General features: G+C 39.7%; 2 protein-coding genes across 3 annotated transcripts; both read left to right on the forward strand.

The window, feature by feature from the left end:
- Positions 1–378: 378 nt before the first annotated feature.
- On the forward strand, positions 379–12,516 carry LOC103407959 (tryptophan synthase beta chain 1). The gene is made up of 5 exons (XM_029100184.2): positions 379–876; positions 1,491–1,847; positions 10,968–11,410; positions 11,496–11,590; positions 11,992–12,516. The coding sequence occupies exons 1-5, from the start codon at positions 529–531 to the stop codon at positions 12,165–12,167; spliced, it is 1,419 nt and encodes a 472-aa protein (XP_028956017.2). The 5' UTR covers positions 379–528; the 3' UTR covers positions 12,168–12,516.
- Positions 12,517–18,103: 5,587 nt separating this feature from the next.
- On the forward strand, positions 18,104–23,093 carry LOC103407960 (glucose-6-phosphate/phosphate translocator 1, chloroplastic-like). 2 transcript variants are annotated; one of them, XM_008346834.4, is made up of 6 exons: positions 18,104–18,535; positions 18,620–19,176; positions 19,590–19,815; positions 20,228–20,450; positions 21,319–21,532; positions 22,761–23,093. In XM_008346834.4, the coding sequence occupies exons 2-6, from the start codon at positions 18,655–18,657 to the stop codon at positions 22,770–22,772; spliced, it is 1,197 nt and encodes a 398-aa protein (XP_008345056.3). In that variant the 5' UTR covers positions 18,104–18,535; positions 18,620–18,654; the 3' UTR covers positions 22,773–23,093. The 2 variants fall into 2 exon arrangements, with proteins under 2 accessions (XP_008345056.3, XP_017180355.3); XM_017324866.3 differs by lacking the exon at positions 18,104–18,535 and having other exon boundaries at positions 18,542–19,176.
- The last annotated feature ends 1,143 nt before the right edge of the window (positions 23,094–24,236 follow it).

Raw genomic sequence — 24,236 nt, forward strand, 5'->3', positions numbered from 1 at the left:
GAAAATGTCTATGAGCCATGCTATACATGTCTCTCCCAAAACTTTCCACACTTTGATCGGTATATCATCTGGGCCCACTACTTTTCTATGCTTCATCTTTTTCAATGCTACAACCACTTCCTTCCTAATTCAACGGTAAAATGAGTATTTTTTACACTATTCTGAGTTACTCAGCTTTCCCAAAGAAGTACTCCTTTCATGTCCTTCATTGAAAAGTTTATGAAAATAACCTCTCCATCTGTCTTTGACCGCATTCTCTGTAATAAGAACATTTCCATTCTTATCCTTGATGTACCTCACTTAGTGTAGGTCCTTATCTTCTTTTTCCTTGCTCTAACTAGTTTCTAGATATTTAACTCTATTTTTTTTGTATCTATTTGCTTATACGTATCGTCAAAAGCCTCTAGGTTAGCTTCTCACACAACTTTTTTCGCCTCCACTATTCTACTCCAAACAAAAAGAGAAAAGAAAAAGAGGCGACGTTTCTCCTCTCAATTGCGTGGGCGTGTCACTTCCGAAACCTCATAAATGGCAGCAGCAGCCTCCGGTAGCGCCTCCACCACTTGCAAAACCCACCGCCTTATCGCCCCGCCGCTCCCAAAACCCTACTCCTCCTCCTGCACCCAACTTCCCTTCAAGTTTACCTCCCGCGCCACCGCTGCCCCTACATCCATCTCCTGCACTCTCACCCGGGATTCCGCCGCTCTACAGATGGATGAGAAAAACGATAACGGCGCCTTCCCGGTTCTGCCCCGGCCCGATTCGTTCGGCCGGTTCGGTAAGTATGGCGGGAAGTACGTCCCGGAGACCCTAATGCACGCGCTCGCTGAGCTCGAGGCCGCGTTTCACGCTCTCGCTAGTGATGAAGAGTTTCAGGTCCTGTCAATTTTGCTTCTTCCATTCCTATTTTTCTTTTCTTTTTTAAATGTGAAATTTTTTTGTTTTCTGAGAATTATGTATTAATGAATTTGAAATTTCTCTCTATAATTTTTAGTTGTAGAAGTAAATTTACGTATTGTAAATGTTTTCGAGGCGAAATTTGTGAGAGGAATAAATAAAATAGAGCTATTTGAATCAAGTTTCTGCAATGTTTTTCGAGATTGAATTGAGCTGGGAAGGCAATGTGGACAACAAAACTCGATTGCGGAGTACATGGCTCTGTTGAATTTTTAGGATTTGGAAATTCTCATTTCAATGCTGCATCCAATTAGTTAGAGAATTTGAATTTGTAGGAGTTGTTATTCGGTTTACGGTTTGTTTTATATAAATGTTTGCATTTTTTGGTTGTCATGTGGTGTCTTTAGGAACAAATTAGGACTAATTAACAAAGATTGTTGTGATTGATGATTTTCTAATCTTTCACATTTTTTTTTGTTCAATCCGATATATGGTAGGATGCATACACTAAATATTAAATTGGGATGAAGATATCTTTATGATTTGGGGATTATACAGTTTTTTTTATTGACGATGACCGTGTGATTTTGCAGAAAGAGTTGAATGGCATTTTGAAGGACTATGTTGGGAGGGAAACTCCTCTCTACTTTGCGGAGCGGCTAACTGAGCACTACAAACGCCCTAATGGTGAAGGGCCTCATGTTTACCTGAAGAGGGAAGATCTTAACCATACCGGGGCCCATAAGATCAACAATGCCGTTGCCCAAGCCTTGCTTGCTAAGAAATTGGGAAAGAAACGGATTATTGCTGAGACTGGAGCAGGACAACATGGTGTTGCCACTGCCACAGTTTGTGCTCGGTTTGGATTGCAGTGTATCATCTATATGGGTGCCCAAGATATGGAAAGGCAAGCCCTCAATGTTTTCAGAATGCGGCTTCTGGGGGCTGAGGTTTGTTATGATTCTGCAACTTCTTTTAAGCAATGCAACTTAATTATTTAATTTAGCCCACATTTATAAGCTGACATTGAATGTTCTATGAAACTGGAATGTACTGACAGGCGACAGATTGGGCATATTTTTCTCGATTGTCTTTCTGTGGAATGTTCCATACTGTTAATATGTAATGCTTGCCCCTTATGTTGCCTAATTGGATTAGTCATGGTTTCGCATCTGTTGAATACTTTTAAATTTACTCGGATTGACAAATTTAGCTTATAACTCCGCCTATGTCTTACATGGCCGGTCCCAAGCCCGGATAAAGGAGGAGGGGGAGGGCGTCAGGTAGTCGACAGCCGGCACTCCATGATCACGTCGAATCCTTATGAAAATGAATCCAGAACAAAATCGCGCTAAAGCTAGGGCGTCACCCGTAAGTGGCGCGCTGTGTGGCCTGAGCACAGTGATAAGTGAGCAAGGGTCGCTGTATCTCCGTCGGCACCCGGATGCAGTGTTAAATGAGCAAGGGGGCCATAGAAACTTCTTTTCGAACGACTCCACTCAAAGTTGTTTGGGAGCATATGCTCCTATCAACTTTACCCGGGACACACAAAAGAAGTACTTTGATCCTATTAGACGGGGGAGGGTGAAGAAGCTAGGACAGAAGGGTAGAGTTCAAGAGAGCAAAATGCGTTTAGGAACGTGGAATATAGGAACCTTAACGGGAAAATCTATGGAAGTAGTGGAAGTTATGGTGAGGAGAAGGATAAATATTATGTGCCTACAAGAAACTAAGTGGGTTGGTAGTAAGGCAAAGGATCTAGAAAACTCAGGGTTTAAACTTTGGTATTCGGGCACAAATAGAACGAGAAACGGTGTTGGCATCATCGTGGACAAGACCTTGGTACAAGATGTTGTAGATGTCAAGAGGGTAGGAGATAGAATCATGGCAATCAAGATTGTAATAGGACAAGAACTTATCAATGTGATTAGTGCGTACGCACCTCAAGTAGGGTTGGATACGAGTTCGAAGGAGAAATTTTGGGAAGATCTTGGAGACTTGGTGCAAGGAATTGCTCAGACGGAGAAGTTATTTATAGGAGGAGATTTAAATGGACACGTGGGCAGGGAGACAGGCAACTATGGAGGTTTTCATGGTGGCCATGGTTTTGGGGAGAGAAACGAGGATGGGGAAGCTATCTTGGATTTTGCAATGGCATATGATCTCTTCTTAGCCAACACCTTCTTTAAGAAGAGAGAAGAACATGTGATCACCTACAAGAGTGGGTCGTCAAAAACACAAATAGATTTTCTTCTAATGAGGAAAGGGGATCGTATAACTTGTAAGGATTGCAAAGTTATACCAGGAGAGAGCGTGGCTAATCAACATCGCTTGTTGGTGATGGATGTACATATCAAAAGAGTAAGACAAAAGAACAAGACTTGGAAGTGCCCAAGGACTAGATGGTGGAATCTAAAAGAAGAAAAACAAGCCATTTTCAAAGAGAAGGTAATCACCCAATGTGTGTGGGATAGAGAGGGGGAAGCTAGCCAAATGTGGGATTCCATGGCTAGTTGTATCCGAAAAGTAGCAAAAGAGGTATTAGGAGAGTCCAAGGGCTTTGCCCCACACCAAAAGGAATCTTGGTGGTGGAATGAGGAGGTACAAACAAAGGTGAAGGCTAAGAAGGAATGTTGTAAAGCCTTATACAAGGAGAGGACTGATGAAAATGGTGAAAGGTATAGAAAAGCGAAGCAAGAGGCGAAGAAAGCTGTCAGAGAAGCTAAGTTAGCGGCTTACGACGATATGTTTAAACGACTAGATACCAAAGAAGGAGAGTTGGATATCTATAAACTATCTAGAGCAAGGGAAAAGAAGACAAGGGACCTAAACCAAGTGAGGTGCATCAAGGATGAGGATGGAAATGTTCTTGCTACAGAGAACGCGGTTAAAGACAGATGGAGAGGTTATTTTCATAATCTTTTCAATGAAGGACATGAAATGAGTGCTTCTTTAGGGGAGTTGAGTAACTCAGAAGAGTGTAGAAACTACTCTTTTTATCGTCGAATCCGGAAGGAAGAAGTGGTTGTAGCTTTGAAGAAGATGAAGCATAAAAAAGCAATAGGCCCAGACGATATACCAATCGAAGTGTGGAAACTTTTGGGAGAGACAGGTATAACATGGCTCACTGACCTTTTCAATAGGATTTTGAAAACGAAGAAGATGCCAAATGAGTGGCGAATGAGCACTTTGGTGCCTATCTACAAGAATAAGGGCGACGTACAAAATTGCATGAACTATAGGGGTATTAAGCTAATGAGTCATACAATGAAGCTCTGGGAGAGAGTCATTGAGCATAGATTGAGGCAAGAGACACGGGTTTCGGACAACCAATTCGGGTTCATGCCAGGGCGCTCAACCATGGAGGCAATCTATCTCTTACGAAGATTGATGGAAAGATATAGAGATGGGAAAAAGGATTTACACATGGTCTTTATAGATTTGGAAAAAGCGTATGATAGGGTCCCAAGAGACATTCTTTGGAGGATTTTAGAGAAGAAAGGAGTACGAGTAGCATATATCCAAGCTATAAAGGATATGTATGAAGGAGCAAAGACTGCCGTAAGAACTCATGAAGGACAAACCGAAAGCTTTCCCATAACTGTAGGATTACATCAAGGCTCATCCTTAAGTCCTTACCTTTTTGCGTTGGTAATGGATGAGTTAACACGACATATTCAAGATGATATTCCTTGGTGTATGCTTTTCGCAGACGATATAGTGTTGATAGATGAAACTCAGGAAGGGGTAAATGCAAAGCTTAACCTTTGGAGAGAAGTGTTGGAATCTAAAGGTCTTCGCCTAAGCCGATCAAAGACAGAATATATGGAGTGCAAGTTCAGTGCAAATGGAGGCCAAAACGAGTTAGGGGTGAGGATCGGAGATCAAGAAATACCAAAGAGCGACCGTTTTCGTTACCTAGGATCTATCTTGCAAAAGAACGGAGAATTAGATGGAGATCTCAACCATAGAATACAAGCTGGATGGATGAAGTGGAAGAGTGCATCCGGCGTGTTGTGTGACCGCCGTATGCCACTGAAGCTCAAGGGAAAATTTTATAGGACGGCAATAAGGCCGGCGATGCTGTATGGCACAGAATGTTGGGCGGTGAAACATCAACACGTACACAAAATGGGTGTAGCGGAGATGAGGATGCTTCGTTGGATGTGTGGGCACACGAGAAAGGATAAGATTAGGAATGAGGATATCCGGGGTAAAGTAGGAGTAGCCGAAATTGAAGGAAAGATGAGAGAAAATCGGTTACGGTGGTTTGGACATGTGCAAAGAAGGCCTACTGACGTTCCGATTAGAAGATGCGACTATGGGACAGAGGTTCAGGGCCGAAGGGGTAGAGGAAGACCTAGGAAAACTTTGGAAGAGACTCTAAGAAAAGACTTAGAGTACTTAGATCTAACGAAGGACATGACACAGGATCGAGCACAATGGCGTTCTAAGATTTATATAGCCGATCCCACTCAGTGACTTGGATTTTCCAAGTCTCCAACCGAGAAGTTTTCCTCACTCGGGAAATTAAGGGAACACTACCCCAACCTACATGCTCCACTCAGAAAGCTTCAACATACAAGCTTTAACAAAAGAAAATTCAAAGAACTTAGCGAAGAAGGCTTTGGTGTATTTAACACAATACGTTGAAATGAAGGAAAGCTTATTTATTGATATCCCCGATAAGCTACAAATATGTACATATACATGAGTCAAAATAAGCACACAAGAGGGAGCCTTCACAAAGGTTGCTTAGGAGAAGTCTCAGCAGTCGGTAGAGCCCCAGAAAGAGAAGGCACCGGAGGGGGATCATTTGGAGCCTCAGTACTGGACAGAACCCTAGAAGGAGGAGGCATCAGAGGTTGATCATTTGGAGCTTCATTACGCGGTACAGCCCCAGAAGACGAAGGCAATAAATGCCTTTGGAACAAACCCACAAATCTCTGATGATCAAGTAAAACCTGACCATCAGTTTCTTTCATCTGGTCAAGCTTCCTCTTCATGTTTGTAGCATAGTCATGTGCGAGCCGGTGCAACTGTTTATTCTCATGCTTGAGCCCTCTAATCTCCTGTTTGAGACTCATCACTTCAGCCGCCAATGATTCAACTTGGCGGGTTCGAGCAAATAGGCGTTGGGCCATATTAGACACAGAACCTGCACACTGAACACTGAGAGCCAGCGAATCCTTAACAGCTAACTCATCAGACCGTTTGGAAAGTAGTCTGTTATCTTTGGGAGTGAGAAGGTTCCTGGCCACCACCGCAGCGGTCATATCATTCTTCATCACGGAATCCCCAACGGTAAGAGGACCAGTAGGGGAGACGAAGGATGGGCGCCATATGTTGTCTGGAGAAGGCGGGGCTGCCTCTTCAACAAGGTTCAAGTCAAAACGACGGTCGGAGGGGCCAGACATTTTCAAAGGTGTTGAAGAGAGAAGAGGTCGGACAAATCAAGATCTTAGAAGTGCAAGAATGAAGCTTCTACTGGTGGAGATTCAAGTGTGCTTTGGAACTTAATGCCAGCCCCTATAAAAATCTGCACTCGACGAAGCTTCAGAAATCGAAGAGGCGCCTGCTCAGAAATCGAAGAGGCGTTTGCTTTCTCAAAAGCTGGGCTGCTTAGAGATCACGAGGGTTGATCTCAGAAATCGAAGAGGCGTTTGCTTTCTCAAAAGTTGGGCTGCTCAAAGACCACGAAGGCCGATCTCAAAAATCGAAGAGGCGCTCGCTTTCTCAAAAGCTGGGCTCCCCAGAGACCACGAGGGCCGATCTCAGAAATCGAAGAGGCACCTACTTTTCCAGCCTTTTCCAGCCTTGTCAGCACCTGTCACACGCACACTCAGTTTTGCGGAAATTATGGGCATTCTGTCAAAGACTTCTGGGGAAGTAGAAAACACATGAATCTTACTGTTCAATCACCCACTTCTCACACGCAACAATAGCTCATGGGTACCACAGATAACTTTGCCAAAGTTCTCTGCCAAAGTTGAGCACGTGAAGCTTGCAGCTCCCACTACATCGCTCTGACCAAGAAGGGTAAAAGAATAGCAAAGAAACAGCACTAACAAAGTTTAGACCCATAAATTTTGAAGGTCTAGCTACCATATTATTACCCACAAGGGTAAAGGAACAGTACCACTGCTGGATAATTGGAAAGTCCCTGTGTGTCAACCTCTGTGCTTCGTGGCAAGGTAGACTAGCAAACATGCCCAACCTTTACTCACATTCGAGAAAACACTCCCAATAAGATTGCTTGCTCCAAAATCGAAGAGGCACCGTCCTCCGAATCTCGAGAGCCAGACTCCCAACATGACTACTTTCTTAAAAATCGAAGAGAGGGTAAAGGAACAGTACCATTGCTGGATAATTGGAAAGTCCCTGTGTGTCAACCTCTGTGCTTCGTGGCAAGGTAGACTAGCAAACATGCCAAACCTTTACTCACATTCGAGAAAACACTCCCAACAAGATTGCTTGCTCCAAAATCGAAGAGGCACCGCCCTCCGAATCTCGAGAGCCAGACTCCCAACATGATTACTTTCTCAAAAATCGAAGAGACACTGCTCCCCGAATCTCGAGAGCCAGACCCCCAGCATGATTGCTTTCTCAAAAATCGATGAGGCATCGTTCTCCGAATCAATCGAAGAGGCGCTCGCTTTCTCAAAAGCTGGGCTGCTCAGAGACCACGAGGGCCGATCTCAGAAATCGAAGAGGCACCTACTTTTCTAGCCTTGTCAGCACCTGTCACACGCACACTCAGCTTTGCAGAAATTATGGGCATTCTGTCGAAGACTTCTGGTGAAGTAGAAAGCACATGAATCTTACTGTTCAATCACCCACTTCCCACACGCAACAATAGCTCATGGGTACCACAAATAACTTTGCCAAAGTTCTCTGCCAAAGTTGAGCACGTGAAGCTTGCAGCTCCCACTACATCGCTCTGACCAAGAAAGGTAAAAGAATAGCAAAGAAACAGCACTAACAAAAGTTTAGACACATAAATTTTGAAGGTCTAGCTACCATATTATTACCCACAACTGTAAAGGAACAGTACCACTGCTGGATAATTGGAAAGTCCCTGTGTGTCAACCTCTGTGCTTCGTGGCAAGGTAGACTAGCAAACATGCCCAACCTTTACTCACATTCGAGAAAACACTCCCAATAAGATTGCTTGCTCCAAAATCGAAGAGGCACCGTCCTCCGAATCTCGAGAGCCAGACTCCCAACATGACTACTTTCTCAAAATCGAAGAGAGGGTAAAGGAACAGTACCATTGCTGGATAATTGGAAAGTCCCTGTGTGTCAACCTTTGTGCTTCGTGGCAAGGTAGACTAGCAAACATGCCCAACCTTTACTCACATTCGAGACAACACTCCCAACAAGATTGCTTGCTCCAAAATCGAAGAGGCACCGCCCTCCGAATCTCGAGAGCCAGACTCCCAACATGATTACTTTCTCAAAAATCGAAGAGACACTGCTCTCCGAATCTCGAGAGTCATACCCCCAGCATGATTGCTTTCTCAAAAATCGAAGAGGCATCGTTCTCCGAATCTCGAGAGCCAGATACCACAGACCACTTTTTCAAAGTGCTCTGACAGAGTTAAAACATGTGAAACTGGCAGCTCCCACTACCGTGCTATGACCAAGCAGGGTAAAGGAATAGCATTACTACTTGTTGTTAGGGAGACTCCTATATATGTCGACCTCCATCCCCAACGGACAGGCAGACCTGTAAAAATGCTCAACCCTTCATCATATCTGAGAGGGCACTCCCAACGAAGCCTTTCGAAATATTCAGCTTTCTTTCCCCCCGATAATACCTCTGCAAACAAGCTATACTAGAGCAAGAATATCTCATATCATCAGGGTTAAAAGCAAGAGTATCCCATATCATGCTTTTTCCCTGTCTTTTCTTTTGGCCTTGTTTTTACCTGCAAGACAAGGAGAAAGAGAGCAATCAGTCAGCACTTGGAATCAAGCTTCCAGCCAGGAACTGACTGCCTGGAACCCCTTACCTGATTACTTACCTGGCATTGCTCTCGAGTACTCATCTTCAACATCTTATGTTTCCAGGGAAGATTCCGCATCTGCTTGAGGAACAGATAGGGCAAGTGCGAAGGATACAAGGAAGCATGTGGAGACAAGCGTAACAGCACACGTGCCGATACATTCATTACTCTGTCAAAAGCAAAAGTATCCCATATCAGCAGGGTGGAACGTACTCTAGATTTGATGGACTTGTTTTGACCCTCAAATTCTTCAGTCGGCCTTATACTCTGGAGGAAACCAGAAAACCCTCCAGCTCAGTTCAAGAATAAGCCTGTGGAAAGTTACTTCTTCAAAAGCAAAAGTATCTCATATCATCTCTTCTCATTTTTCTTCTCTTTATCCTTCATGCTGCTGCAAGATGGGGAGAAGGTGAACAATCAGTCGGAGCTCTGATTGCTTACCTTGTCTGTCACCTCTTTCAGCAGACCCCCGAGCTCGGCGACTTGGGGGACTCCTACTACATGGTTTGTATCGCGCTTGACCAAGCCTGAAACTACAAGTAAGCTTCAAGTGAAATTGATACATTACCTTGTGCATCTCCACCAGTTAAAGATACCACCCCTGGATGGAGGAAGAGTACTTCCAGAGAAGATGCCACATCTACCTATGAGACAGATAAGGCAAGTCAAGACGACACCACACTCCGATACTTAGAAGTTTCGTGATTACGAGATCATTCTCCCACAATATTTCCTAATGTCATTTGTACTAAATCATTCACTTGTACTCACTAAATGAGAGCTTGAACCTATGTACTTGTGTAAACCCTTCACAATTAATGAGAACTCTTCTATTCCGTGGACGTAGCCAATCTGGGTGAACCACGTACATCTTGTGTTTGCTTTCCTATCTCTATCCATTTATATACTTATCCACACTAATGACCGGAGCAATCTAGCGAAGCTCACAAAAAGCGATCGTTTTCGCTACCTAGGATCTATCTTGCAAGAGAACGGAGAATTAGATGGAGATCTCAACCATAGAATACGAGCTGGATGGAAAGAGTGCATCCGGCGTGTTGTGTGACCGTCGTAGGCCACTGAAGCTCAAGGGAAAATTTTATAGGACGGCAATAAGGCTAGCGATGTTGTATGGCACAGAATGTTGGGTGGTAAAGCATCAACACGTACACAAAATGGGTGTAGCGGAGATGAGGATGCTTCGTGGGATGTGTGGGCACACGAGAAAGGATAAGATTGGGAATGAGGATATCCGAGGTAAAGTAGGAGTAGCCGAAATTGTAGGAAATATGAGAGAAAATCGGCTCCGGTGATTTTGAACATGTGCAAAGAAGGCCGACTGACGCTCCGGTTCGAAGATGTGACTACGGGACAGAGGTTCAGGGCCGAAGGGGTAGAGGAAGACCTAGGACAACTTTGGAAGAGACTCTAAGAAAAGACGTAGAGTACTTGGATCTAACGGAGGACATGACACAAAACCGAGCGCAATGGCGTTCTAGGATTCATATAGCCGACCCCACTTAGTGGGAAAAGGCTTTGTTGTTGTTGTTGTTGTTGTTGTTGTTGACAAATTTAGCTTATTTTTCTCAAGGGAGTTTGTTTACATAATTTTTAATTCGTCCTAGTTTCCATCACATGGATGGTTAGTCAACAGTTGTTTTAGTCTGTAAGTCAAGAAATGATGACTTTACTTGTGCTAAGTTGTAAGTTTATAGTTATATTTCACCCCAAAAAAGCTCTTATATTTCCAAGTTGTGAAATTTATAAACCATTATATCTTTTCTGGTGTGATTTAGCAAGATAGGTTTTCTGATCAGAACATACACATTGCATCTTCTCTGTACAGTGTACACAGAAAAATGTGTATTCATTTCATAGCACAATTAACTGAATTTAACATGGATGACCAGTTCTTTTAAATTTGTTTGTTCTTTTTCTTGAGAATCTCAATATTTTGAAAAAGGCCTAAACCGTTAATGTTTACGTAAGCCAGATGTTTTGCTCTTATTAATCCTATGTATTTTGAACTGCAACTTCTCTTCCTGTTTTGAAAAAAAAAAGGTTAGACCAGTCCATTCTGGGACGGCAACATTGAAGGATGCTACCTCAGAAGCGATAAGGGACTGGGTGACTAATGTCGAGACAACTCATTATATTTTGGGCTCTGTTGCTGGCCCACATCCATACCCTATGATGGTTCGGGATTTCCACAAGGTGATTGGTAGAGAAACAAGAAAACAAGCACTGGAAAAGTGGGGAGGGAAGCCAGATGTGCTGGTAGCTTGTGTTGGTGGAGGTTCAAATGCCATGGGACTCTTCCATGAGTTTGTTGACGACAAAGATGTCCGGCTGATTGGGGTGGAGGCTGCAGGGTTTGGATTGGACAGTGGAAAGCATGCTGCAACTTTGACCAAGGGGGAAGTTGGGGTCTTGCATGGAGCAATGAGTTACTTGTTACAGGATGATGATGGACAAATTATTGAGCCTCATTCTATAAGTGCAGGGTATGACAATTAATTGGATTTTTTGGCTATTGATTTTTGTATGGCTTGTAGTGTGTTAATCGTATGAATTTTGTGTGGTATTCAGCCTGGATTACCCTGGAGTTGGCCCGGAGCATAGTTTTCTGAAAGACATGGGGCGTGCTGAGTATTATAGCATTACTGATGAAGAAGCATTGGAAGGTATTGCACTTACACTCAACTTTACTTTATGCTCTCTTTTGACATCTTTCGGTAGATGGTGGGGGGAAGCATTCTAGGTATGCATATTGTTTGATATGTTATCTATAGATGAATCTTTGTTTTACATATCGAGTATTGATATATTTTGTCCTTGGTTGCCATTCCATCTGAAGCTTAATATATGGTCCTCAAATGATACTGCGAAGAATTAGAGACCTTAATAAGCTTTGACGTTTTTCTTTGCCCCATAGTCGCAGTGTCCTTGTGATGTCTTGGTCTTAAGTCCTTTAACCATACTTTATCCTTCCCTTCTCTGGCTTTTTTTGTTCTTGGTTCAAACTTCGAATGGATTTCTTTTTCCCTTTGCACATCCTTCATCATTTTTTTCTCCGCACATGCAGCTTTTAAACGATTATCAAGACTGGAGGGGATAATTCCAGCTTTGGAGACATCTCATGCACTGGCTTACTTAGAGAAGTTGTGCCCTACACTCCCCAATGGCGCCAAGGTCGTGCTTAACTGCAGTGGCAGAGGGGATAAGGATGTCCAAACCGCCATCAAGCACTTGAAGCTTTGATGTTGCGGCCACGAATGAGCAAACCAAAGGACCGTCTTCGTAAAAGTAAAAGGACCATGGAAAATAGAAGTTTCATTATTTCCTCAAATGGGTCTTATGTAGCCACAGTTACAGAGGAAGTTTAGAAATGCAGTTCGTCATTTGGTTGAGGATGCCTGTTCGGCATCTGCCAACCAAAGGAAGAACTGCCGGTTTCGGTTGTTTCTTTGAAGGGAAATTTTGTGCTACACATTTCTTAAATAACTTAAGCCAGTTTTTGTAATAATGCAAGTTTCTTTGGTTTTGCTGTATGATGTAACTTCAATAATTTCAATGAGAAAATAAATACACAGTTCTGTTTTGGTCTGAATAGTTCTAATGGATTGCTATTGCAAAGCCTTCGATAAATTGCTATTTTTTTTTCTTCGGAAAAATACCATGATGTGTCGTCACATGTGTGGGAGCATGTGAAGTGGAGTAATGTAATTATTTCATGTGGGTGTTACCTCAAAATCAGTAATTAAGCACACTCAAATTCAAGAACGAGATTAACTAGGGGAGTTGGTCATCCCATCTTGGGAAGAGATCCTCTCTGGATCTCTCCCACCAAAACCCACCAATCAATTAATCTGGGTTCTTGAAATTTGATCAAACGGTTAAAATTATTAACACTGTTAAAGAGGCTCTCTGTTTGTAACCGTTGAATCAAATTTTAAGGATTCGGATCAATTTATTGGTGGGCTTTGGTGAGAGAGATCTGCAGGGGATCTCTTCCTTCCGATCCTCCTTGATTTCTTAATTTCTATGTTCCTAGTAAGCAAACGTGTCATTCAACAGTATGATACATATGCAAATGCTCTAGGCTCTGTGTCACCGTTACAAATTGCCTATGTATTTGGGTTGCTACATTGATATATATTTCATCTGGACGTGGGACTTTAAAGCTTTGAAGTTTTATGAAACTTGAATTAAATTGGTTAGGAATGCACTACAAAAATTAGAAAAAATGACTTGAAAATGGCTTTAGATATAATACATTCGAGGGAACTATCAATCGACTCTTTAATAGTTGTCATTTTGAAAGTCATTTGTTAGTGCCGTTGTAGTGCATTTCTAGTGTTTAAGTACAAGCTTTGTAGTGTTTGAGTAATGTTATGTTGTTGAGTATCTATAGCAATTTCTTTAAAATTTTGTTAGCTTAGGTACTAAATAGTGTCCATAACTATGTAGCTAAACAATTTAACTTAGTATCTCTAATAACACTCTCTATTTTAACAAACGTTATTTACTTTAATATTAAGTCATTGTCTCTTGGAACCGGTAGATCCGATCTAGCATAAAAAATAAAAAAAAAGAGTCAATAAGGTACCGTTTGGTACGTGGGACGGGACGGAACGGGACGAGCCGTTCCGTCCCACGTTTGGTGCGCCTAAAAACTGTGGAACGAGTTGTCCCATGGGACGAAATTTGGCTGATTTTTCGTTCCACCTCTTCCTCCTGGAACGACCTGTTCCACATCCGTGGAACACAAATTTATAACATTTTATGACAAAATTTCTCCTTATCTTTTTCAATATTTACATCATCCGTTCTGTCATGTTCCGTCCCGTCCCGTTCCGTCCTGTTCCGTCCCATTCTGTCCCGTCTGCGTACCAAACGGTACCTAAAGCAGGAAATATATTTGTGGTAAACAAGCAAGCTGGACCTTACCCCAGTGGTATTTGGTAGAAAATTTGTCGCAGCCATTCAACATTTCTCTCTTCTTAGTTAATAATTGTTTATCCGTCCACAAAACTTAACATAGAGAATGAGATAGAGAGCATCTTATTATGTTCATTATTTAACGGTTAGATATGCAATTCAAAAGAGAGAACATCATATTTATCTATATTATGAATGTAGTAAGGGTAAATTACATAAAAGTACCTTAACTATAGGTCGAACCACAATCGCATACATCATGTTTTAAACATTGCAATGTTATACCTCAACTTATGAATTCATTGCAATGTCAAACCTCGATTAAATTTTCTATCAATTTGACTGTTAAATGATGATGTGGCAAGAGTACAAGGTAGAGTTACGATTGGGGGTTAGCAAGACTCACTGAAGAGTTGAAACTAAGGATTGAAAGTAGCTAAATCGTCTGTATAACAGATCTACGAATAGTTAACGCCTCTAACAACGTATTTTAGGGCAATTCCTTCGGCACCTTCACATCTACATCTACCTATAACAAGCATGTACACACAAACAAGCTTGAATCATGTTATCTTAACGAAGGAATGCCATTACTTATAGCCGCAACTACACATTGGTTGAGACTCACACGACAGTCGATACTTAGGATTTCTTTTAGCCTATAGACTAGGGTGTGTATTCAATTGTGAATTTGAAAGATTTTAATGGACTTATAAATCCATGGATTTTTATGGAGTCTAATTGATTTGTAGAGATTCTATGTAAAATTTTGATTAAATCCCTCAAAATCTCTTAGTGAGAGGTAAGATTTGTAGATGTTTAAAATATACTACAAAATCTCTCAAATTCCCTATAATTCCTCAACTTTGTCAAATTCTTTAAAATCAAATTCTAATTAAATACATCTTGAATGTTATAAACTTCCTTAAAATAATACACCCGGATTTTTAAGGATTTTAATAAACTATCTTAAAATTCTGATTGAATAGACATTAAATTTTAGAGAATTACTTAAATTCCTGGTTGGAGATCCTAAATTTATTAAAAGAATTAAAAACCCTTAAATCCTCAATTGAATACACCCCTAGAATCGTAAACCTCACCCTAATTTAACATCTGCTTGAACTCCCGATCGTTTGGGCCCACTCCTCGTTAAAATACTGATAAAAAATTCATAATTTATTAATATTTCTAAGTGAAAAATATTAATATTAATAAAAAAAACAGAAAAAAAATATTTTTTTAATACGGGGCTTGAGACTGCTGAAGAAGGGTGCCCGCTCGTCGAAGAAGCAAAACTTGACGCCGATGAAGAGATCCCGCCATTGGAAGCGGTATAGAACCCTAAATTGAAGTGAAGCGAGGCGAGAGAAAAGGGAGAAAGGGAGGAGTCTCCCCAAAGTCGTTTGTGAGAAAAAACACAACCCAGATACAAACCCTAAATTGAAGTAAGTTTTTGAAAAATCGAGTAAATCAAAGAGTTAAATGAGAAGCTGGACTTTGGGACTGGAGGGTTTCTGGTGCGAAGGCATTTAAATCCTGCTGGTGGATCGCAATCTCACTCTCGCAGGCCATCCGTAACGACTCCATCTTCGTCCGCACGAACTCATCGGGTCAGCTGCCAGCGGAGTACCCGAACCCGAACCACCTTCATTCTTCCGTTGATTTCGCCGCCGCAAATTGGGTCTCTCTTGTTTCCGATTCCCCGCGACTTTGCTATGCTGAACCGTGATTCGCAATCCTCTCGATTCAATTGTCGACGTCGGCAGTGATGAGCTTGGTCCCGAGATCCGCGGGCGGAAGACAACTGGGTAGGCATGGATTCGTGGAGCTTGCCTGTGCAACTCGGGAAGCTTGTACCTACTCACCTCTAACTGTCTCAAGCCCCAAGAATAAAAAAATTATTTTTTCAGTATTTTTTTAGAAAAATTAATAAAAAAATTTATGAAAATTTTGAGTTTTAATGATAAGGATAAAATAAAAAGTATAATAAATAGTATCAAAATTGGTTTTTTAGTGTAAAAATGTGTTTTTTTCTTTAAAGTGAATAGTATCGAGAGTTTGTTAAAGTTCTTTTCTTTTTTTAATTTTTTTTATAACAATTTTCAATTTTTATTAATATTAATAATTTTTAGGGTTTAGGAATATTAGTATTAATAAATTAAGAATTTTTTATCAATATTTTAATCTAGATGGGCAAGGAGTGGACCTCATTCTTGCCACATCATCATTTAACAGTTAATTTAACAGAAAATTTAACAGAGGTCAAACATTACAACGAATTAATAGATTAAAGTATGACATTACAATGTTTATAATATAAAATATGAAATTATGGTTCGACTCATAATTAAAATGATTATGTGTAATTTACCCATGTATTAAATAAATACATGTATCATTCCAAAGTTCTTCATTTTAAAGAGGTTTATGGAGACGCTTCATTGAGCTATTTACCTCCACTACAAATCGTACGTACAGAATGACATGAGAAGGTCTGATTACTACACCCAACCACACCATATCCTAACCTAGAAAAGTACTAGAAAAGTACATTTTAGTTTACGCTATGTTTATTTGCAGCTATGCTTTTTAAAACTCGATTTTAATTTCACTTTACTTTCTGAAACTCAAAAGTCGTCACTTTACTCTCTAAAACTCAAAATTTGCTCTATTTTGCCTCTTGGAACTCGATTGATCCCATTTTGTCCCTTGAAATTCAAAAAATCGTAATAAATCTCAAAATTCGCTCCACATTACCATCGATCTGTTAATTTCTTATGTGAATTTGATTTGGATGCACTAGGCTGATCAATTTCTTTATTTTTTTTCATCTTTTCAATTTATTTTAAACTTAACATTTTCTGATTATTGAATGTTAACTCATAATGAATATTAACTCATAATGAATATTTATAATCAAAATTATTACATATATGACATAGTTTTATTAGTGTTGGCTCCCACATATATTTCGAGAGGACCTATGAGTTTCAGGAGAAGAGAAAGTTCATAAGTCAAAATAGAACGTATTTTAAGTTTCAGATAATAAAATTGTAACCTTTAAGTTACATGGACAAAATAAAATCAAATTCGAATTTGAAAAGTGTAGCTAAAAATAAGCATTTATAGAGAAAGCTGATGGAATACCTTAATGCAAAAAGATGCGGACCCACGTGACCGTTTGGTAGCAAATAGAAATAAGCAAGGCAACCTCATAGGCATTGTTCTCTTCTCCGGTAAAAAGAATTGTCGAAGCCATTCGACATTTCTCTCTTCTTAGTTAATAACTTTTTATGTTTAGCTAACTCAAAATTCTCTTTTCCCCTTTAAAGTTAAGGAACAATTGTCCACAAAACTAAAATAGAGAATGAGATAGAGAGTACCATTTTTGTGCACTTTTAGTTAAACCAGCTAAAGAGCTAAGACTGGCTATCGTACGTGCATTTACTTAATATGTTCATTATTTAACGGTTAGACATGCAATTCAAAAGAGAGAATATAATAATTACACATATCTGTTTGAATGATGAATGTATTAAATAAATGCATATACTGTAGCAAAGTTCTTCATTTTAAAGAGGTTTTTGGAGATGCTTCTTTGAGATATTTTCCTCCTCTACATAGGAAGGCCCGATTAGTCAAAGCCATCTTGCACGGTACACCCAACTACACCATATCCTAACCGAGAAAAGTACCTTTTAGTTTATATTAGGATTTTAATCTCATTTTATTTATGTAATTAAAAAATTGTCACTTTACTTCTTAAAACTCAAAATTCGCTTCACTTTGCCCCTAGAACACGATTTTGATTTTATTTTGCCTCCTGAAATTCAAAAGTTGTTTCTATACATCTCAAAATCAGCTTCACATTGACTTAGATATATTAATTTCTTATGTAGGTTTGAATTAGGTGCACCAGACTAATCCATTTATTTTTTATTTTTTTCATCTCTTCAATTTATTTTAAACTTAACATTTTCTGATTGTTGAATGTTAACTAACTCATAATGAAGATTTATAATCAAAATTATTCATATCTGGCACAATTTTATGTTTGGGTCTCACATATATTTCAAGAGGCGACTCATGAGTTTTAAAAAGAAGAAAAAGTTCACAAATCAAAATAAAACGAATTTTAAATTTCAAAGAGTAATCGTAACTTTTGGGGAAGGCAAAGTAAAATTAATATTGAACTTCGGAACCGTAACTAAAAATAAGCTTTTATGCTACTCCCTTCCAAAGTAGAGAAAGTTGATGGAATACTTAAATGCAAAAAGATGCGGACTCACGTGACAGTTTGGTGGCAAATAGGAATTAAGCAAGGCAACCTCATACGCATTGTTCTCTTCTCTGTCGACTGATATTTCATGGAAGAAAATAAACCCCAACCCCTTTCGCCTTTTGTATATTTCAACGCCACACCCCTCCACAACGCCACCCCTCCACCAAACCCAACCGTCAACAAATTCAATTAAAATATATAAAATATAAATCCTATTTATTTGATTGTTCTGCTTTCTGAGACCTACTTCTACGGTCAACAATCTATGAAAGCAAAAAATAAATAAAAAATAAAAAATAGTTCCTTTGCTTTTTCATATTTTTATTTTTTATTCAAAAAGCTTTGATCTTTCCTATATATTGAAGATCTACCGTTCTGGGTTCAACTTATTCGAGCTTTTCAGGTAAAAAAAATAATAAATTTGCTTCCGTCTTTATATTTTGCTCCACCACCCCAGTGATTTGATCTCTTTTGGGTTTTGTTACAGAAAACCAATTGAATTTTCACCCCAAAAGTCCCACCATGATCTGCTCTGTGAAGCAATACACCGGCGTGACAAATGGGTCCGACATATTTTTACGGCGGAGCACACGACCGCCGCCGGTGCAACGATCGCTGTTTCTGCCCCCTCTTCCGGCGCACCAGACTCAGAGATCAGGAATCTCGGTGCAAAAGGCCTTGCACGTATCTGCGATCGCCACCCTCGGAGCTTTGCCGAAGCCGACCCGAATGAGTGTGGTTAAATGTCAGGCGTTCGAGGCTGACCGATCGCAGCCGATCGAGTCCAGCGTCGAGCTTCCCAAAGTCGATGCTAAACTGGAGGCGGCGAAGAAGCTGAAGATCGGCGTGTATTTTGCTATGTGGTGGGCGCTGAACGTGGTGTTCAATATATACAACAAGAAGGTGTTGAATGCTTACCCTTTCCCATGGCTGACCTCCACCCTGTCTCTGGCATGTGGGTCTTTGATCATGCTGGTATCTTGGGCCACCAGGATTGCTGAGGCCCCCAAAGTTGATATGGAGTTCTGGAAAGCTCTGTTTCCTGTAAGTTCAGTTGGTTTTAATTTGGTTTATGTATATATATATATATATTCATATGCATGTATGTATATATATTATGCTTTTGGGGTTCTGAGAATGGAGGAATATGAAGGAAAGTGAAGTTTTTAACTTGTTATGTTTGATGGTGTTGAAATTTCGATATGGATATCGAATTAGGATTGTTGGGCGTCTTTTATTCTGTGAAAATAACTATTTTGTTTGGTAGCTGAGAAAATTAAAGGCAAGAAAGTGTAACTTGAGAGGTCTTAATTGTTGAGAAAGTTATAGAGATAAGTTTTTATTTCCAGCCATACAATGACTCAGAGGCTTTGGTGGTTTGTCATCATTTTGCTTGAAAATTCTGTTTCAGTTTTCGCTTATGGGTTGTGATTTTATTGTTTGATATCTCTGAACAGGTTGCTGTGGCGCATACGATTGGGCATGTAGCAGCTACTGTTAGTATGTCAAAGGTTGCAGTTTCTTTCACCCATATCATCAAGAGTGGAGAGCCAGCTTTCAGTGTATTGGTTTCGAGGTTCTTGCTGGGCGAGTCCTTCCCTACATCGGTCTACCTGTCCCTCCTTCCAATCATCGGTGGTTGCGGTCTTGCTGCCTTGACAGAGCTTAACTTTAACATGATAGGTAACCATTTTGTTCTTGTCCCAGAGGGAATGGAATTGTAAAATTATTGGTTTGTTGGTATTTGCAACCTTTGTCAGGCTCCGTTGGAAAAGAAAACAAATACATATTAAAATTAAAATACGTCAATACATGTTTTGCCTTTGTATTCTTATGCAACCAAATTGAGGTTCCATTCTTCGTGCTATATGTTTCAATATAACTTATTTGGCCAAAGTTTCGGTTTATTTTCTTTTATCTGAAGTTGGGTGTCGTAGCCAGTTTCTTTCTCCTTCTAGTTTTTCCAAAAAGCAGGATGAGTTTTGGCTGGTTGCAGGATTTTATTCTGTCATTATATTGTAATTATAATGTAATTTTGTTGCTTTTCTTAAGGTTATAGAGACTTAAAATTCGGTCTTTTTACTGATTGTTTCAGGATTCATGGGGGCCATGATATCAAACTTGGCATTTGTATTTCGGAACATATTTTCAAAGAAGGGAATGAAGGGGAAGTCTGTTAGCGGAATGAACTATTATGCTCTTCTATCCATTATGTCTCTAGTAATTCTCACACCATTTGCGATTGCGGTGGAGGGACCACAGATGTGGAAAGCTGGATTTGATTCAGCATTTGCTCAAATTGGACCCAACTTGATATGGTAATTACATGTCATCTACTAACTGTGATTTCTTGGCCTGTTACTGACTCTGATATGTTTTATAATTTTATTGTGTGGTTCGATATCTGCAGTTCTTAGCATGTATTTGTTTTCATAATAGAAACTACTCTTGTGCAATTGTTCTACGAGTGTATTATTTATTTGTTCATTTTTTTATTTTCACTTAATTATATCCTATTTCACAATCTGTCCAAAGTCAATTCTCTTCTATAGATTACTCTAAAAAAATACGAGAAAACAATATAGTCTCTTTTAGAGATGTTTTGAATGTCCTTAGCAGCTTAGCCAAATGCACACGATGAAAGGGATAAGGCACAATGCTATTGGTTGGAAGGTAGTGTGCTAGAAGTACATCTAATCAGATGATCTCGTTCTTACTGATTATGAAATCCTTCTACACGCAAAATAGTAGGTCTTGAGCTTCCTTTGGTATGTTTAACTGATAGTTATAATAGGGTCCTGCGATCTGTTTTCTTGTCTTTTTCTGTAGGTTTTGTAGCTTCGTTCTTTATGGTACAGGTCTTTTTATCTTGATGTAATTGTACTGGAGGAGTTTAACCAGTACTAAATCTGTGTGAATTATTGAATGTTGCAGTATTTACAGTCGTGATTATAAGGTGCAGGTTACTTGTTATATTATGAATTCATAGTTAATATTTCGTGTATTGAGCTGGAAACTTATGGCAATGTTGTTGCAGAGACCATGTGGTGTAATAGCTGATTGGAACTTGAATCCCCATAGGAACAATTCTTTGTGTTTGTTCTTGTTTGATACAGTGATACCTTTTTTTTTCTGAATGTTTTTATAAATGCCTTTACTCACGCTGCTGTTGATTACATCCAATAGGTGGATGGCGGCCCAGAGTGTCTTCTATCATCTCTACAACCAAGTGTCATACATGTCCTTGGACGAGATTTCTCCCTTGACATTTAGCATAGGAAACACCATGAAACGTATATCCGTCATAGTATCCTCCATCATCATATTCCGCACACCTGTCCAGCCCGTCAATGCCCTTGGAGCTGCTATTGCAATTTTCGGAACCTTCTTGTATTCCCAGGTATGCCCATGTTCTCTCTATGCATTGAGGTTGATTGTTCATAATTTACTTATGGTCTTTTTGCTAATTTCGCCTATTAGCTTTTTGGACATTCATGATAGATTTTGTTAGTGTGCCATAGTTTCAAAACATCGATTATTATAATGTGCACCAATTATTCTTTATATATTCTAAACATTCTCTTTTACTTGTGGGCTTGTTTAACCCACAACATCTGGAATTCAACAAAATAGGACGGTCAGGGTTTCATGGATTTGAACAAATGATCTCCCATTTTGATACCATGATGAACCTAACACTTCTCCTCTACCTCGAATGTGTCATATTTCCCGCTTTCGTTAAAGGACACAATCGTGGACTTAAAATTAGGGTGGGAGGTTCTAATTAAAGGGATTTGAACTCCGAATGCCCGAATCCCTTGTTTTAACGTCATATGATTTTTTTGTTTGTTTACCCATTATTTCTACAACTTTGAAGTTGTTACAACGTAGGCCAACTGTTAGTATATTACAACACTTGCTCTGATGCAAATTGGCCAACCCTATAGATCCAGACAAAATTATTTGTTTGCATTCTTCGCATGGCTTTTGTTTGTATGTTAAAGATACCAACAAGAAATCTGGTGGATATTTTTGTTGGTTGTGGGTTGTACCACGGTGCTTACGATAGTGATTGCATCGGAACCTCAAACTAGGTATTTACTTTTATGTTATATTTCTAGTTCTTTAACCTACCTTAATGAAGGTTTAGGTGGAGGCAATTGGAGCAATACGGGGGGTAGATGTATATCCCGGCAAGGATCATGTTCCTTTGCTACTAATTAGGATGTTGAGTGTTAGGTGGCCTTCGCCATGCTGTGGTTGGACCATCAAAACCTACCTAATTTTACTTTGATAAGTTTGTTTCATCGCTTATACCATTAATTAAAAGGAAAACTAATGAAAAGGGCTTGAAAACTTTGAGTTTTAATGATAAGGACAAAATAAAGGGTAAAGTGAATAGTACCAGGATTGACTTTTTAGTGTAAAAATGTGGTTTTTCGTTAAAGTGAACAGTACCGGGTGTTTTTCGTTAAAGTTCCCTTATTAAAGTCGAGAACGCCATTAGGCGTCTAAGTTGACTCCGACCGCACAATGTTGGAATATGCTTTGGTTTCTCCCTCTGTGATGCTAAACACAAACATCTACTCTTTTACCCTAAACATCATCTTGTCTCCCTTTTTCTGCAGGCGAAGCAGTGAGAAGCTCGGGCTTGCGGAAATTTACGTTCATGCAACATAAACGACAGGAAAGGGGGAGGAGGTGGAGCGGTTGGCGATCCATGGTTACTGAATTTTTGGTTGTACGAACCAAGAATGTGTAATTGTAGATACCAATAATGGTTGAAACAACATTTCCACCTGTTAAGAAAGGGAACTAGGCAGTTGTGTTTTTTGTTTTTTTCCATATTTTTGTTTGATGAGGTTGGAGAGAGAAATATTTCAATAAAAAGCAGGGATAATAATAATGATACATGAGACTGTATCTATCTTTATATCTATCTATCTATCTGCCTTGAGAAAGCATCAATGTCAATGTGGACCTTATAGAGCATATTCCAATTGGGTTGGTGGTAGGTATGCTTCATTACACATCGTCCACCTGGTGTAGTTTTTGTTTGTTTCATGGGTGCTTAACTTGTGGTCGGAGGAGGCTGAAATACCTTTTACTTTTTTCGGCCCTTAGAAGGGGGTGGATAACTGTGACTTGCCACCAGTTCTTTCTTTTTTGAAAATAAAAAGAAGGAGGATTTAGTGCCTCTTTTAATTCTATTTTTTTTGGTAATCTGGGGTTTGAACACTGAACACCCCCAAAAACACTAAATATTCTGAGAAGTGCAAACTAGGCGGTTACTAGCAATTCCCAAAAGGGGTGTGCTATCCACATCCCATTTTACTTCTCACACTCCCTGATAATTTATGTCTCTGGATTTTCTTTAATTCATCCGTTCAGACGATCGAAAATTAAAAAGGTGTGTGAGAAGTGAAATGGGGTGTGTGGATATCACACCCCTTCCCAAAATATCGTCTAACAAAAGATCACCAATCCAAACAAGAGGTTCTTCAAGAAAACAAAATCCCAAATCAAGATTGAAGTTCCAATTGGCTAGACAGTCTACAACGGAATTCTTCTCTGTGTAAATATGCGTGAGTTGAGAGTATTCACGGCCGCTCATGTGTATTTGAGACTTAATCAAGTTGATTAAAGTAGTTTGTTTCGACTTTTGCACTCCAGTTCGAATATCCTTCTCCATAAACCATCTAATACCGAACTGTTTATTTGGGGTGTTCTTCTTGAGAGCTTTAGTTTTAGGTTAATAGAAGCTTACAATATTTAAGAATATTTCAATCATATTTATAGTAGTGCACCTAAATCAAAGAAAAATTACATACCAATGCCAATATATGTAAAGTTAGCAGCTGTGCGCATATCCCGCATAGTTCTTATCAAAGTTTTAAAAAATGCTAGGCGTTAGTCGGGCGGCCGACTGGAGCCTAAGCATGCGCCTAGGCGAACTCGACATTTTAACTGTTAAATTTTGGATAAAAAGTCCAAATTTAGAATTCAACGGTTAAAAAAACAGAGTATTCTATTTAACAGAGCTTCATAAAATTTTTGTTGACCAATTGCTCTTATAGAACATGTTATCCAGTTTAGTAACATGA

The sequence above is a fragment of the Malus domestica genome, chromosome 03, assembly GCF_042453785.1.
Source record: "Malus domestica chromosome 03, GDT2T_hap1".
In the NCBI taxonomy this organism is placed as follows: Eukaryota; Viridiplantae; Streptophyta; class Magnoliopsida; order Rosales; family Rosaceae; genus Malus; species Malus domestica.